This window comes from Mauremys reevesii, linkage group 5, assembly GCF_016161935.1.
Source record: "Mauremys reevesii isolate NIE-2019 linkage group 5, ASM1616193v1, whole genome shotgun sequence".
NCBI classification, from domain to species: Eukaryota; Metazoa; Chordata; order Testudines; family Geoemydidae; genus Mauremys; species Mauremys reevesii.
Genome location: NC_052627.1, coordinates 136,067,486 through 136,080,596, shown reverse-complemented (window position 1 = coordinate 136,080,596; position 13,111 = coordinate 136,067,486). Strand labels below are relative to the sequence as shown.

At 49.4% G+C, this 13,111-nt stretch overlaps 1 protein-coding gene across 11 annotated transcripts in view; it reads left to right on the top strand.

Moving 5' to 3' along the window:
• The window catches only part of DYSF (dysferlin), a 282,294-nt gene that overhangs the window by 173,983 nt on the left and 95,200 nt on the right, over positions 1–13,111 (top strand). For 10 of the 11 annotated variants that reach the window (XM_039540940.1, XM_039540938.1, XM_039540935.1 and 7 more), the window contains 5 exons: positions 228–409; positions 1,958–2,098; positions 3,751–3,780; positions 8,124–8,150; positions 9,798–9,839. In XM_039540940.1, the coding sequence (XP_039396874.1) occupies positions 228–409; positions 1,958–2,098; positions 3,751–3,780; positions 8,124–8,150; positions 9,798–9,839 (422 nt within the window). The remainder of the gene's footprint in view (positions 1–227; positions 410–1,957; positions 2,099–3,750; positions 3,781–8,123; positions 8,151–9,797; positions 9,840–13,111) is intronic. The other variant, XM_039540934.1, reaches the window with a different exon arrangement.

The window sequence follows — 13,111 nt, the reverse complement described above, 5'->3', positions numbered from 1 at the left end:
CAGTAGCTCTTTGGCCAGCAGCATTTTGGCCACTGTGGAGCCAGGAGAGATGGGAGCAGCCTAGGGCTTTCTAGGAGACTGTAATACTCAGTGACTCATCACTGATTTTGCTGCACCATGAACCTTGTATTGTCCTTTCCTCCTGTTCCCGTTTCCAGTATGGACAGACATAGCCTTGTCTCTACACTTGTGTGATTTCCCTAACTCCCCACCTCCGTTCGCTGCAGATCCGTACGCCATCGTCTCCTTCCTCCACCAAAGCCAGAAGACGGTGGTGGTGAAGAACACCTTGAATCCTCTCTGGGACCAGACTCTCATCTTCTATGAGATCGAGATCTTTGGGGATCCCCAGAACGTTGCTGACGTTCCCCCCAACATCGTTGTGGAGATTTACGACCATGACACCTATGTAAGCATTGTCATGCACCGTGCGCACCCATCTGCAGGGCTGGATTAAGGCGTAGGCAAACTAGACGTGTGCCTTGCGCCCAGATTTTGGGGGGAGGCCTCCGGTTTGGCCTGACCATTCCCGTCATAATGGAGGGGGGGCTGGGCCAAACCTCTGAGGTGTGCTGTGACTGTATGCACTGGGTCACTACGCCACTCTCGCAAATTTGGCCTGGCTGTCCCTCCGTCATGATGGAGCCCGGGGCCATATGGGGAAGTAGGGCCCAGATGTGTGTGTTTGACTAGGCCTAAGTAATGGGTTATTCTGTCCCTCTACACTCGCGTGTGTGTCGGCCAGAGAGACTCGCACTCTCTGTAACAGTACATGGGCAAGGACGTACTTTGCTAGGACGGCCTCCTACTCATCTCTCGGCAACTCTCTTTGAGGGAGGGGGGCCTGGTCTGCAGTTAGAGCGCTGGACCGGGGATCAGGAGATGTGGGCCCAGTTCCTGGTGACGTTGGGCACGTCGTGCTCTTTGCCCTAGTGCTCCTGGTGCAAAGCGGGGATGGTGGTAATTGAATTCCTCCCACCCTCACTATTTTTGTTTAGCTCCAAAGCTCTTTGGGGGCCAGGACCGTCTCTCACTAGGTGTTTGCACAGCATCTTGCACAGTGAGGGCCCTGATTTCAGCTAGAGCCTCTTGGCATGGCCTAAATATTACTGCTAATTGCTACCTTGTGTTCCAACTGTTGTGACCCTTCTCTCCCTGCTTTGTGTTCTATACCCTGCTCCCATCTTCGCGCTGTTAAGGCTGGAAGGCCCAGATGCTCGAAGAGATTTAGGCTCCCAACTTCCATTGTAATACCATTCAGGATCTGGGCTGAAGCTCTTTAGGGGCAGGGATTGTCTTTAGTACTATTTTTGTACAGCCCCAAGCGCAATGGGGGTCCCCTGCTCCTGATTAAGGCCTCTAGGTGCTACTGTAATACAGATCATAAAAACTGCCCAGCACTGCCGCTGCTTACTTCCTGAAACCCCCTCCCCTTCCACTCCCCTCAAAAATAACATTGGGAGAAAACAGAAACCCCTATGCAAAGCCTAAATGTCATGCACATTCCCATGGTCATGGACTTTCTAGCTTGGGAGTCCCTGCAGACAGTTTAACAGTGTGGCCAACGCTTGTGATTTTATTGCCCATTGCTGATAGTGGGTGATATTTTCCTCAAAGTGCCAGCTCCTGGAGTCAGGTGCTTCTGGGAGAATTTCACCTTTCATTTAAAAAATGTAAGTTTCTAGCCATGATGGTTACAGAGAGAAGCTTAAAAACATGAACTCTAAAGGCTCCAAAGCCAGAAGACATATTTAAAAGACCCCAATTTTATGATTTTGAAAAATCTCATGATTTTTTTAACCCAATGTCATGATTGTTTCCCCCCGACTCCCGATGTTGGAATGAAAGGGGTTAACCATAGCAACTGAGATGGGTTGGGGGTAGCTGCCTAAGCCAAGAAGTAGGACTATGAGCGAGGCCTCCGCGACCACCATGACAGCCAATGTGTTGCTTTCAGGGTGCGGACGAGTTCATGGGCCGCTGCATTTGCAAACCCAGCTTGGAGCGCTCCCCGAGACTGTCCTGGCACCCTGTCGCTAGGGGGAACAGAAAGGCAGGAGAGCTGCTCGCCGCCTTCGAACTGATTCAGAGAGAGAAGGTGAGGCACGGGAAGGACTGCCCCGGCTGGGTCCAACTTCCCCTGGAATTATGAGACCAGATCTCATTGGAATCTATGGGTGCTCGGCAGGGTCAAGCGTCTAGCGCGCAGGTGCTGGGAACCAATTTGGGCCACTCCATACAGGCCAGTCTGCAGGCTAAAATAGCTCTCCAGTTGCCTGCAACCAGCTTTAACAGATGCAGGATATTCCAAGGACGTGGGTCATCTCAGCGGTTCCTTTCCACAGTCTTGGCTGCCACATTTAGGCTGGGCTGCTGCAGTGTAGCCCAGCAGCCACCTGGAGGGAGGCACTTCCTGCCATTTGAAGCCAGTGGCTCCGTCATTCGGCTTTTGCAAAACCAGAGCATTGGCTGCCCAGTGCCCCTTCCTCAGTCTCTCTGCCGCCTGAGGAATCCAGCTCAGATTATGGAGGCGTTGCCCGCGGCTCTAGAGGTAGGGCTGAGCTGGGATTTGGCTCCGCGGTGCTGCGTGGAGAACACCATGGATCCTCCCCACAGTCGCAGGGCCTACCCCGGGAGCCTGGAATGAGCTTCTGGAGGTTTGTAGGTGCAGATGGGAAGAGCCGGCTGAGCAGCAAGCGACCGAGTCGAGCGTCTGCCCTTTCACAAGCTGAGGGGAACACGACCAGTCTTTGGCCCCAAACCTGTTGGGCGAGACTCTTCTTTGGCCCCGTATGTGCTTATCTTACCCCCCACCACGCGTAGGCCGCCCCCTCACCGTCTTCACCTCCATGTGCTGTTCCACTCACCCAGGTTTGGCTGCTCCCCAAGATTGTCCCGGTGCCAGGGAGAGTGGGTGGGATGGAAGGCGAGGGAAGTGGCTGCTTCCCCAGGAAACGTTAAGGTCGCTCATTGAGTTCCCTCCTCCCTGCTGCTTCTCTCTCCCTCCCTGCTCCGGGATCTAAGCGGGGGATGCGGGACATTCAGAGCCCCTGTGATGTCCTCGTTACCAGTGGTGGGCTAAGGGACGTAGCTTGGGGCTGTGGGTGGGTACAGGGCATCCCCCACATAGGGTAGGCTCATGCGTGGCAGACAGTGGAAGACGCAAGGAGGAGCTGTGCGGTAGGGAAAAACACCCTGGGGAGCGAGACAGGCTGCCCAGTGCGTGGGCACCCCGAGCCAGCTGGCCAGCGAGAGCTATTGACCTTGGCAAGCCGCAAGGTAACAGTTCTGGCCGGAAAGAACAGCGTGGGTGAGTGGCTGCCAATAGAGGAAGGGGGGGATGGATGTGTGGGGCCGATGGAGGATACTGAATCTGACGCTCTCGTTGGCCTTGCTGCGTGTTAACGTCTCCAGAGATAAGGCAGGTACCTGTTTACACAGTGGCCGGACCACACAGGTGCATATGAGCCGATAAAGGCTTGACCTTAACAGGGCCAGCTTTAGTCGCTCAGCCAGCAGAGACTCGTGTACTCTGATCTAGCCGTCCCAGGATCAGTCCCCACAGGCAATGACCCGCCCAGGGGCGTGGCCTTACCCTAGGTCCCCAGAGGCCTGGGAAGTCAGTTGGCTTTGCTGGGAGCAGAACCTGGCTATGAGGGTGTGAACGTTCTCGCAGATAACAGAGCAGGGGCTCTCTGGTGACTTGATGCAGGGATCATCCACTGACTGTTTGTGTTTTGCTCTCCACAGCCGGCTGTTCACCATCTCCCTGGCTTCGAGGTAATGCTCAAATCACAGTGACAACTCTGAGGGCCTGAAACACCCGCTCAACGGGCCAGCTCCCCAAGCCCCAGCTCCTGCAAACTCCCATTAACATCTTGGGAGCTTTGCCTGAGTCAGGCTCCTGTGATCCATCCTGCTCAGTTTGATTTCACTGCTGATGTTCCCTCTACCTGTGGAGCCCAGAGCAGTGGTGTATGTCTCCGAGAGATGCCAGAGAGAGGTCGCCGCTCTCTGTTTGCCGGCTGCCTGCCTCTACAGCCCGGACCCCACAGGTTCTAGCGATGGTTGGGTTTAACCATGTTAACGGCGCCACTGCACTGCCCCCAGATCAAAGGGTTGTGGCGTCTCCATCAGCACGGCCGCCTTTCCCTCCCTCCTTGGCCTGGCAGGCTCCATCCACCCTACCTACCACCTGCTGCTCCTGCCCCCACTGGCATCTTCACCCACCCACCACCCTCTGTGCCCTTATACACTCCTGCTACACCTGCCCCTTCTCCCTCCATCCTCCTACCTGATCCCTTCCCCACTGCAGCCTCTCCGTTCCGCTCCATGCACAGCCCTTCCTGACCTCCTCACCCCCTTCCTGCTCTCAGTGCCAGGGTACGCTTGGCCTGGCTTCTCTCTTCCCCTCCATGGCAGCTGGGCCGGAGGGGACGCCCCTGTGATGCTGCTTGTGGGATGGAGAGGAAGGGGAAGCAAGTGGGGTCCCCCATCCTAGAGGGGCAGAGCTGGCTGGGGTGTGGAAGCAGCTGGTTGGCAGGGAACAAGTTGGCAAGAGGGTGCTTGGGATCCAGGAGGCCTGGTGAAGCTACATACAGTGTTTTCATAGTCTGAGCATGGACAGCCAGGTTGCACCCCGAAAACAGATGCAGGCGTAATGAGTCTCATGCCCCCAATGCTACACGGGAGAGCTGGCCAGAAAATGAAAAAATGCTTTTGGATACATTTGAAATTTCAAAGTTGGTTCCATTTCATGAGGTTTGAAACAGAGCAATTTGTCATTTTTCTGACTTTCTTGGTAAATTTTCAAAAATTTAAATCTTAATTTATCTCCTTCCCATCCTTTTCCTTCTTGCCACTAAGTGCAATTAAATACACGATGTCCAGGATTTTATTTCCCCCTAAACTGTTAGTTCCACCCCCCCAAACTTCTCATTTTGCTACTCTAAAATTGTTTAAAACTTCTCCACTTTTTGTAAACTTACAGAGCAGCAAAAGGAAAAAATGAAACTAACTCTGTCACCTGTAAAGCTTTAAAGCTTCTCCAACTTTGGAAAGGTGGAGGAGTAGCAGAATGACAGCGTTTCCTTTTTCCTTTGGCTATTTTGTAACTTTTCTAAAGTTGAGGAAGTTTTGAAAAAGTTACAGAGTGGAAAAAGAAAAGAGAAAGAAATAAAAAAGCAAAAAATTAGGGCTGTCAAGTGATTAAAAAAATGAATTGTGATTAATTCCGTGATTAAAAAAATTAATCATGATTAATTGCATGATCATGCTGTAAAACAATAATAGGATACCATTTATTTAAATGTTTTTGGATGTTTTCTACATTTTCAAATATATCGATTTCAATTACAACACAGAATACAAAGTGTAGAGTGCTCACTTTGTATTTATTTTATTACAAATATTTGCACTGTAAAAAAGAAACAAAAGAAGTAGTATTTTTCAATTCATCCAATACAAGTGCTGTCATCCAGTCTGTTTATCATGAAAGTTGAACTTACAAATGTAGAATTATGTACAAAAAAATAACTGCGCTCAAAAATAAAACAGCGTAAAACTTTAAGCCACTCAGTCCTACTTCTTGTTCAGCCAATCGCTCAGACAAACCAGGTTTTTCACATTTGCAGGAGATAATGCTGCCCACTTCTTGTTTACAATCTCACCTGAAAGTGAGAACAGATGTTCTCATGGCACTCTTGTAGCTGGCGTTGCAAGATATTTATATGCCAAATGTGCTAAGGATTCATATGTCCCTTCATGCTTCAACCACCATTCCAGGGGACATGCGTCCATGCTGATGATGGGTTCTGCTCAATAACAATCCAAAGCAGTGCGGACCAACGCATGTTGGTTTTCATTATCCGAGTCAGATGCCACCAGCAGAAGGTTGATTTTCTTTTTTGTTGGCTCGGGTTCTGTAGTTTCCGCATCAGAGTGTTGCTATTTTAAGACTTCTGAAAGCATGCTCCACACCTCGTCCCTCTCAGATTTTGGAAGGCACTTCAGATTCTTAAACCTTAGGTCGAGTGCTGTAGCTATTTTTATCTCACATTAGTACCTTCTTTGCATTTTGTCAAATCTGCAGTGAAAGTGTTCTTAAAATGAACCATATGTGCTGGGTCATCATCCGAGTCTGCTATAACAGAGCAGGGGACATATAATTCCCCTCCAAGACGTTCAGTCACAAATTTAATCAACACACTGTTTTTTTTAACGAACATCATCATCATGGAAGCATGTCCTCCATACTGGTGACTGAAGCATGAAGGGGCATAGGAATGTGTAGCATATCTGGCACGTAAATACCTTGCAATGCCGGCTACAAAAGTGCCATGCGAACCCCTGTTCTCACTTTCAGGTGACATAGTAAATAAGAAGCAGGCAACATTATCTCCCTTAAATGTAAACAAACTTGTTTGTCTGAGCGATTGGCTGAACAAGAAGTAGGACTGAGTGGACTTGCAGGCTCTAAAGTTTTACATTGTTTTGTTTTTGAGTGCAGTTATGTAAGAAAAAACATTCTACATTTGTAATTTCCACTTTCACGATAGAGACTGCACTACAGTGCTTGTATGAGGTGAATTGAAAAATACTATTTCTTTTCTTTATAATTTTTACAGTGCAAATATTTGTAATAAAAAATAATATAACGTGAGCACTGTACACTTTGTATTCTGTGTTGTAATAGAAATCAATATATTTGAAAATGTAGAAAAACATCCAAAAATATTAAATACATTTCAATTGGTATTCTATTGTTTAACAGTGCAATTAATTGCGATAAATTTTTTTTATCACAGTTAATTTTTTTGAGTTAATCGTGTGAGTTAACTGCGAGTAATGGACAGCCCCAATAACATAAAGTCAACACTGTACACTTTGCATTCTGTATTGTAACTGAAATCAATATATTTTAAAATGTAGAAAAACATCCAAAATATTTTATAAATTTCAATTGATAGTCTATTGTTTAACAGTGCGATTAAAACTGCGATTAATTTTTTTAATTGCGATTAATTGTTTTGAGTTAATGGCATGAATTAACTGTGATTGACAACCCTACAAAAACCCCTCAGACCCTAGATATTCATTTTATAGCACTCAGAGGTGAAAAGAAATCAGGGGAAAAATGGGGGAAAGGGACAAATAGAAAAAAGTTACATTTTGAAATGCGGAGATTTTCATTTTTGAGGAGAAGATGAACTAGTTCAGGGAAATGAAAACTTTTCACACAAGTTTTGAGTTGTGAAAAAAGGCAAGTTTTCATTGGACAGAGATTCAAATGACATTGGTTTTGATCAGCCCTATTATGAGCAGATAAAATATCAGTGAATGATAGCTGTGCTATAATGTATGGGGTCACCTCTCTCTTCAGCTCGGAGACCCGTCCATGGCCTTCTGCCCCTCTAGGAATCCCACAGCTGCATTGGCCCTGTGCAACAGGGCAGCTTGCCAAGAGCTGGGGGCCACGGGACTCCCTACCTAAAGGGAGAGAGGGCTGAGCTAGGGGCGAGAGGGTCACCCGGCTCCTTTTAGCCTCCTTTCGAGTACCCTGGAGGAACTCCGCACAGTCTCTCTTCTGGCTCAGAGCACCCCCACCTCGGGCTGGTTTAATAACAGAAATGGTTCATGCAATCCTCAGCGTGCAAATCAAAGTCCCCAACCCTAACACGAAGGGTCACACTCAGCGCGGCTGCTTCTGCCACACACACAGCCCTGGTGCTGTCCGGATCCGCTCCACCCAAAGCAGCCAGTCCCAGCATTCCTGGCAGGAACGCTACCCTTGACTTCCTCTCCTGGGCAGCCAGAGCCCGTGCTGTCCTGCTGCTCTTAATAAGGAAGCCCCTGATCCAACCCAGGTATGGCTCCTTTGTAATCAGGGTTGGCTGGCCCAGGCCCTCCAGCCCTTAAACCCAAGCCACCCTGTTACACATGCATTAGGCTAGGCAGCTTGCTGTACGAGCGACTGGCTCTCCGATGCACCATTGCCTGTATTGCCCTGAGCCATAGCATCAGCGTTACTTTCACAAACGGCTGCAGGATGTTTCCTGCGGTGCAGTGTGCGCGCGCGTGTTGAATCATGATATTTTAATGCCCTTTCTCTCTTCCTCCTCCAGAGCGAGCTGTCCGCCAGTCTGGATGAGGTGAGTTTACCGTGTCTGCAAAGCTCTTTGTCTCTTCCCCGTATATTTAGTTACGATTTTATAGGAAATTCTGCCCAGCGCGGGCTTGTGATCGTTTTGATGGGCGAACCCAATGAATAGCATTAGCTTTTTACTTCTATTAGGCACCAGAGGAAGGATAGGTACGTGGATTTTGTGCCTGATCTGGGATAGTTTTCTAACGGCAAGACAAGTAGGGTGAAATTCACTCCATCGCAGAGGACTGGCATGACACCTCTGCACCTTTAAGGCTTAAGTGGGTCCTAAGTGATGCCTGGGTTTGTGCTGGGCACCTGCCCTGGGGTGAATTCGGTCCTTAGTGAGGTGCTGACGGGCGCGAGGGGTTTGGGAAGTTGCAAGATGGTGGTAGCCGGAGAGCAGTTCAAGCTGTGAAGTTTAGATCGACAATCCCCAAGATGCGGAGTGTTTGGGTCCGTTGGGCTGCCTTAGACTCGCTGCAGCGATCAAAGGCCAGACACACAGTGTGGTCCCAAATCAGAACTGTCCCAAAACGTGAGTGTCCCTGGGTGTGGTGATTTGGTTCTGGTCTGTTACAGAGATAGGGAGCTAGCTGCAGAGTTCAGGCCTGGGTCAGGACTTTCCCCAAAGTGGGGCTGATCTTTAGATCTGGTTTGGGCCCATTGCTAGTTGCAAGAGGAGTTTGAGTTATATGTGCCTCAATTCACAGACCTGGTCCTGTCGCTTAGTCAATTAAAGTTCCTGCTCTTGGATCCCGCTTTCTGTAGCTGACCCTCCTGGTTACCCCACACTAGGGTGGGTTGCATTTTCATGCATAGTCGGTCCCAGTGCAAGCATGTGCAACTCTGCTGGGCTGAACAGCTGCACCTGCTTGCACCAGGGATGAAACAGCACCAATGTCCACATCATCACTTTTGGTTCCCTTTTTCAACAGCCTCAGCGGACAGGCCAAAGAGCTGAGTGGGGTGTGGAGATTGCCTCCCCCCCCCCCCCCGAGGATAGATTGGGGCACTGTTTGGAAACAGAACTTCCATCTTGTGAAAAGTTTTGAGTTTTCATCCCAAATCCAGGACAAAAAACCCAAACATCTGGAACAGAAATTCCACAAGGGTCTGTTTTGGAAGCACTGGTGGGCAGCTGGTCACCTGTGGAGCTGGCCACCGAGAGAGAGAGCCAGCCAGCCAGGGAAACTGGTAGCCCAGGGAGCTGGAGACCTGGCTGCTTGGGGAGCCCAGGAACCAGACAGCCTGCCGACTGGGTGGGTAGTCTGGGAGCTGGGAGGTTGGCCACCTTGGGAGCTTGGCAGCTGACCAGGAGGGCTGCAGGAGAAGTGAGCAGCCCTGGGAGCCGGGTGGCTGGCAGGTCAGGCTTCCATCAAAAATTTCAACAGTCAACCCATTGTTGCAGAATGTTTCACTTCTGTCTAATCAGCATTTTCCAATGGAAGGTTTTGACCAGCTTCATTTTCAATCCAGCTCTTTTCCCAAGTGCCAAATACCCCTGGTCTCGGTGCTTCCCCTCTGGAGGAGAGGGACTCACCCTCGTGCTTTGCGGGCGCTGAACTGAACTCTGCCAGGGAAATGTAACCAGCTCTTTGCTTTTTCTCCCCCTTCCTCCCCCACGGCCATTTCTGGGATTGGCGCTCCACAGCTGGGCACACCTGCCTTCTTCTACGAAGGGCTCCTGCAATGGGTACCATTCAGTCTCCAACCCTTGACCCTCCCGTTCCTCTCTGCACGTGGCTGAAGACTAAGCAAAGCCCCAACAGAGCTTCCCAGTGTGGAAACCAGCTCCTTCCCCACTGGAGAGACCGTCTGGCCTGCGCAGACCAGCCAGCCGAGCCGCCATGTGAAACACCCAATGGCAGCACTCATGGCTGTGCTGAATTCCCCACGGCCCTTCCTCTGGGGAGTTTTCTTACCCACGTGGCCCATGTAAATGGCCACCCAATGGCTATGGGAGAGCCAGGCCCATGGTGTTAATGATGGAGCTGAACCACAATGCTGGAGCCAGACGGGTGCAACCTGGCGTTGTGCCATTGGAGTTGTGGGTCACATCACCAGCAACTGCAAATCAGAGTTACTCCATCAAAGTCAATGGGCCAGATTCCCACCCGGTGTAAATTGGTATTGCTCCACTGGAGTCACTGGGGCCAAATCCCCAACAGGTGTAAATTGGTGTAGCTCTATTGGTGTCAATGGGCCAGATGCCCAGATGACGTAAATTGATTATAGCCCCACTGGAGTCAGTGGGCCAGATGCCCCAGTGGTGTAAATTGATTATAGCCCCACTGGAGTCAGTGGGCCAGACTCCCCGGTGGTGTAAATTGATTATAGCCCCACTGGAGTCAGTGGGCCAGATGCGATGCCCCAGTGGTGTAAATTGATTATAGCCCCACTGGAGTCAGTGGGCCAGACTCCCCGGTGGTGTAAATTGATTATAGCCCCACTGGAGTCAGTGGGCCAGACGCCCTGGTGGTGTAAATTGATTATAGCCCCACTGGAGTCAGTGGGCCAGACTCCCCGGTGGTGTAAATTGATTATAGCCCCACTGGAGTCAGTGGGCCAGACTCCCTGGTGGTGTAAATTGATTATAGCTGCAGTGAAATAACTTGGGCCAATTGTGCAGCAAGGGAGAGTTGATGGGAAGGCAAGTAAATTGCCTTGTCTCTATCAGGCCTGATCTGCATCTGCTTCCCAAGACATCTCCACCTGCATAGGATTTTGCTGCATGTTCCAATGAAAAAGTCAAGTCCCTGCAATCTCCTGCATTAAAACTGCCCAGCCTGTCAGCAAACCCTGCCTTGATGCTTTTCACACCTGTTTCTTCCGATGGAGGGGAAAGAGGGGAAGCTCTGTTTGGTGACTGCTTGTGCCCTGCCCACAGCTCTGTAACCCCTTTCATCACATCCCCACCCATGACCTGCTCACTGATCTTTTCTCTCCACCTGCTCCTGACAGAGGCTAAAGGTCAAAGTGCTTGTAGATTCAGCAGATGGAGCACCCCTGCAAACAGTGTTGGATGGGAAAACTGTTCTCACCAGATGGGACTGTTGGATTTTTAGGGACGTGGCTAGCACCAGTCAGCTACTGATATTTCAGGCACAGCTCTGCCAAACTCCAGCGCTACCACTTTGCCAGTGGGCATAGCCAGTTATTCTTTAATTCATGGTTTTGTTTCCTCGCCCCTACTTTTGCTGTCAGATTTTGAGTCCAAAATCTGAAAACTCAATAAACTCACCCAAAGCCACTGAGTTTGCCTGGTTCCAGGCTGCTTTCAGGGTCCTCAGCTCTACTTTCAGATAAGCAGGCAGCACTTTTCTCTTAGTTTTACTCTTCTAGGGTCTTTAGATTATTTTTCCTTCTGTTGTGAGGCCGGCCCTTGCACAAACTTCCACTTATGGCTTCTTGTCTCGTCTCAGGTTCAGGGCGGGAGAGTGCTGTATTGGATGCGAGGCATCTGGACTCCCGGGTTCCATTCCCAGCTCTGTCATTCAGCCTGGACAAGTCACTTATGATCAGAAATTCAGAGGAGCTGTAGTTCCTGTTGAGTTAAATGGGAGCTGCACAGGCTCGGTTCCTCTGACAGTCAAGCCACTAACCATTCTGCCGCTCAGCTTTACCCGTACAACTGGAATCTCATTCCAGAGCTTTCTCAAAGTGAGGGACGAATAAAACATAATGGGGGAAGGGTCTGATTCAGCAGAGCATTTCTAGATATGCTTAGCTTCAAGCATATGCTTTAGGCCATCCCTGTTCAGCAAAGCATGTGAGCGTATCTTTAAATCCAATTGAAATCGATGCAATTTAAGCACCTGCTTAAAATTAAGCATTTGCTTAGCTAAACAGGGATGGACTTAAGCATGTGCTTAAGGTTAAGCATGTACTTAGGTGATTTCCTGAATTGGGGTGCATGTTACCGTGCTGCCTCTTAGTGACTGTTCCAACAAGGATAAGAGCCCTACTACTAGTGACAGCTAACAAAGATTCTCTGGAAATGGTGGAGGCCAGAGTGCCAGGTACTGAAGTTCCTGGGTTCTATCCCCACTGATGACTATGGTTACATTACACCTTCTGCACTTGTAGAACGCTCATGGTGAAATCTTGGGACCCTAAAGTCAGGGACCTAAATAAGTGCCTTGATTTCCAGAGGAGCGGAGCACCTACCGGCTCCCATTCAAAAGTTGAGGGTGCTCAGTACTTCTCAGGAGCAGACCTTGGTCTTTGCCTGTGAAATGATTGCGTGTCTCCAGGTTGTAAGCCTGGGCAACTGTGTATATGCAGTGTGACTGGGCAAGCCCCAGACACTCAGGGACAGGGGTGGGTGGGGAGATATTTACTATCGGGCCTGTGTTGAAAGCCAGATACTCCCACCATCCTGCCTGCCCCAGAATGGGATGAGCAAAGTCTTCAGCTAACAAGCTGCTTTGATTTGGCAGCCATAGAATCATAGAATCATAGCCACCAGCAGTTGCGAATGAAAATCACAGCTCAGTGTACAATCTATCCGATATGCCACCAAGAAAAATGTCTATGTAGTGCTTTTAAATATAGAAATATAAATCTGACCCAATCTTATACTTGAAATATTTATATCCGCTTAATTTAATGCAATAACACTGAAGCCTGGAAAGAATGACGACCTTCTAAATTAGTTCCAACTGCCCTTGGTGGAGGGGTGCATTTTTAGAGCTATTGCTTTCAGTCCCATTTTTGGTGACTCTGAACTCAGAGATCAAGGTCAGGAGGAACCAGAGCTCCATCCGTGAAGGTAAAGGCGGAAAGCCGGTCTGCAGAGAGCAGCCTTGAAACTAGAGCTCTCCTCCCTGGATCTCTCTGATAGGAACTTTAACCTCTCACCTGTCCCCTCGATATATTGTCATCATGAAGCAAAATCTCTCTCTGCGACTTTTACACTAAGTGTTTTATCCGTGTATTGTGCTGTTCCCTGTGCGGTGGTGGGCG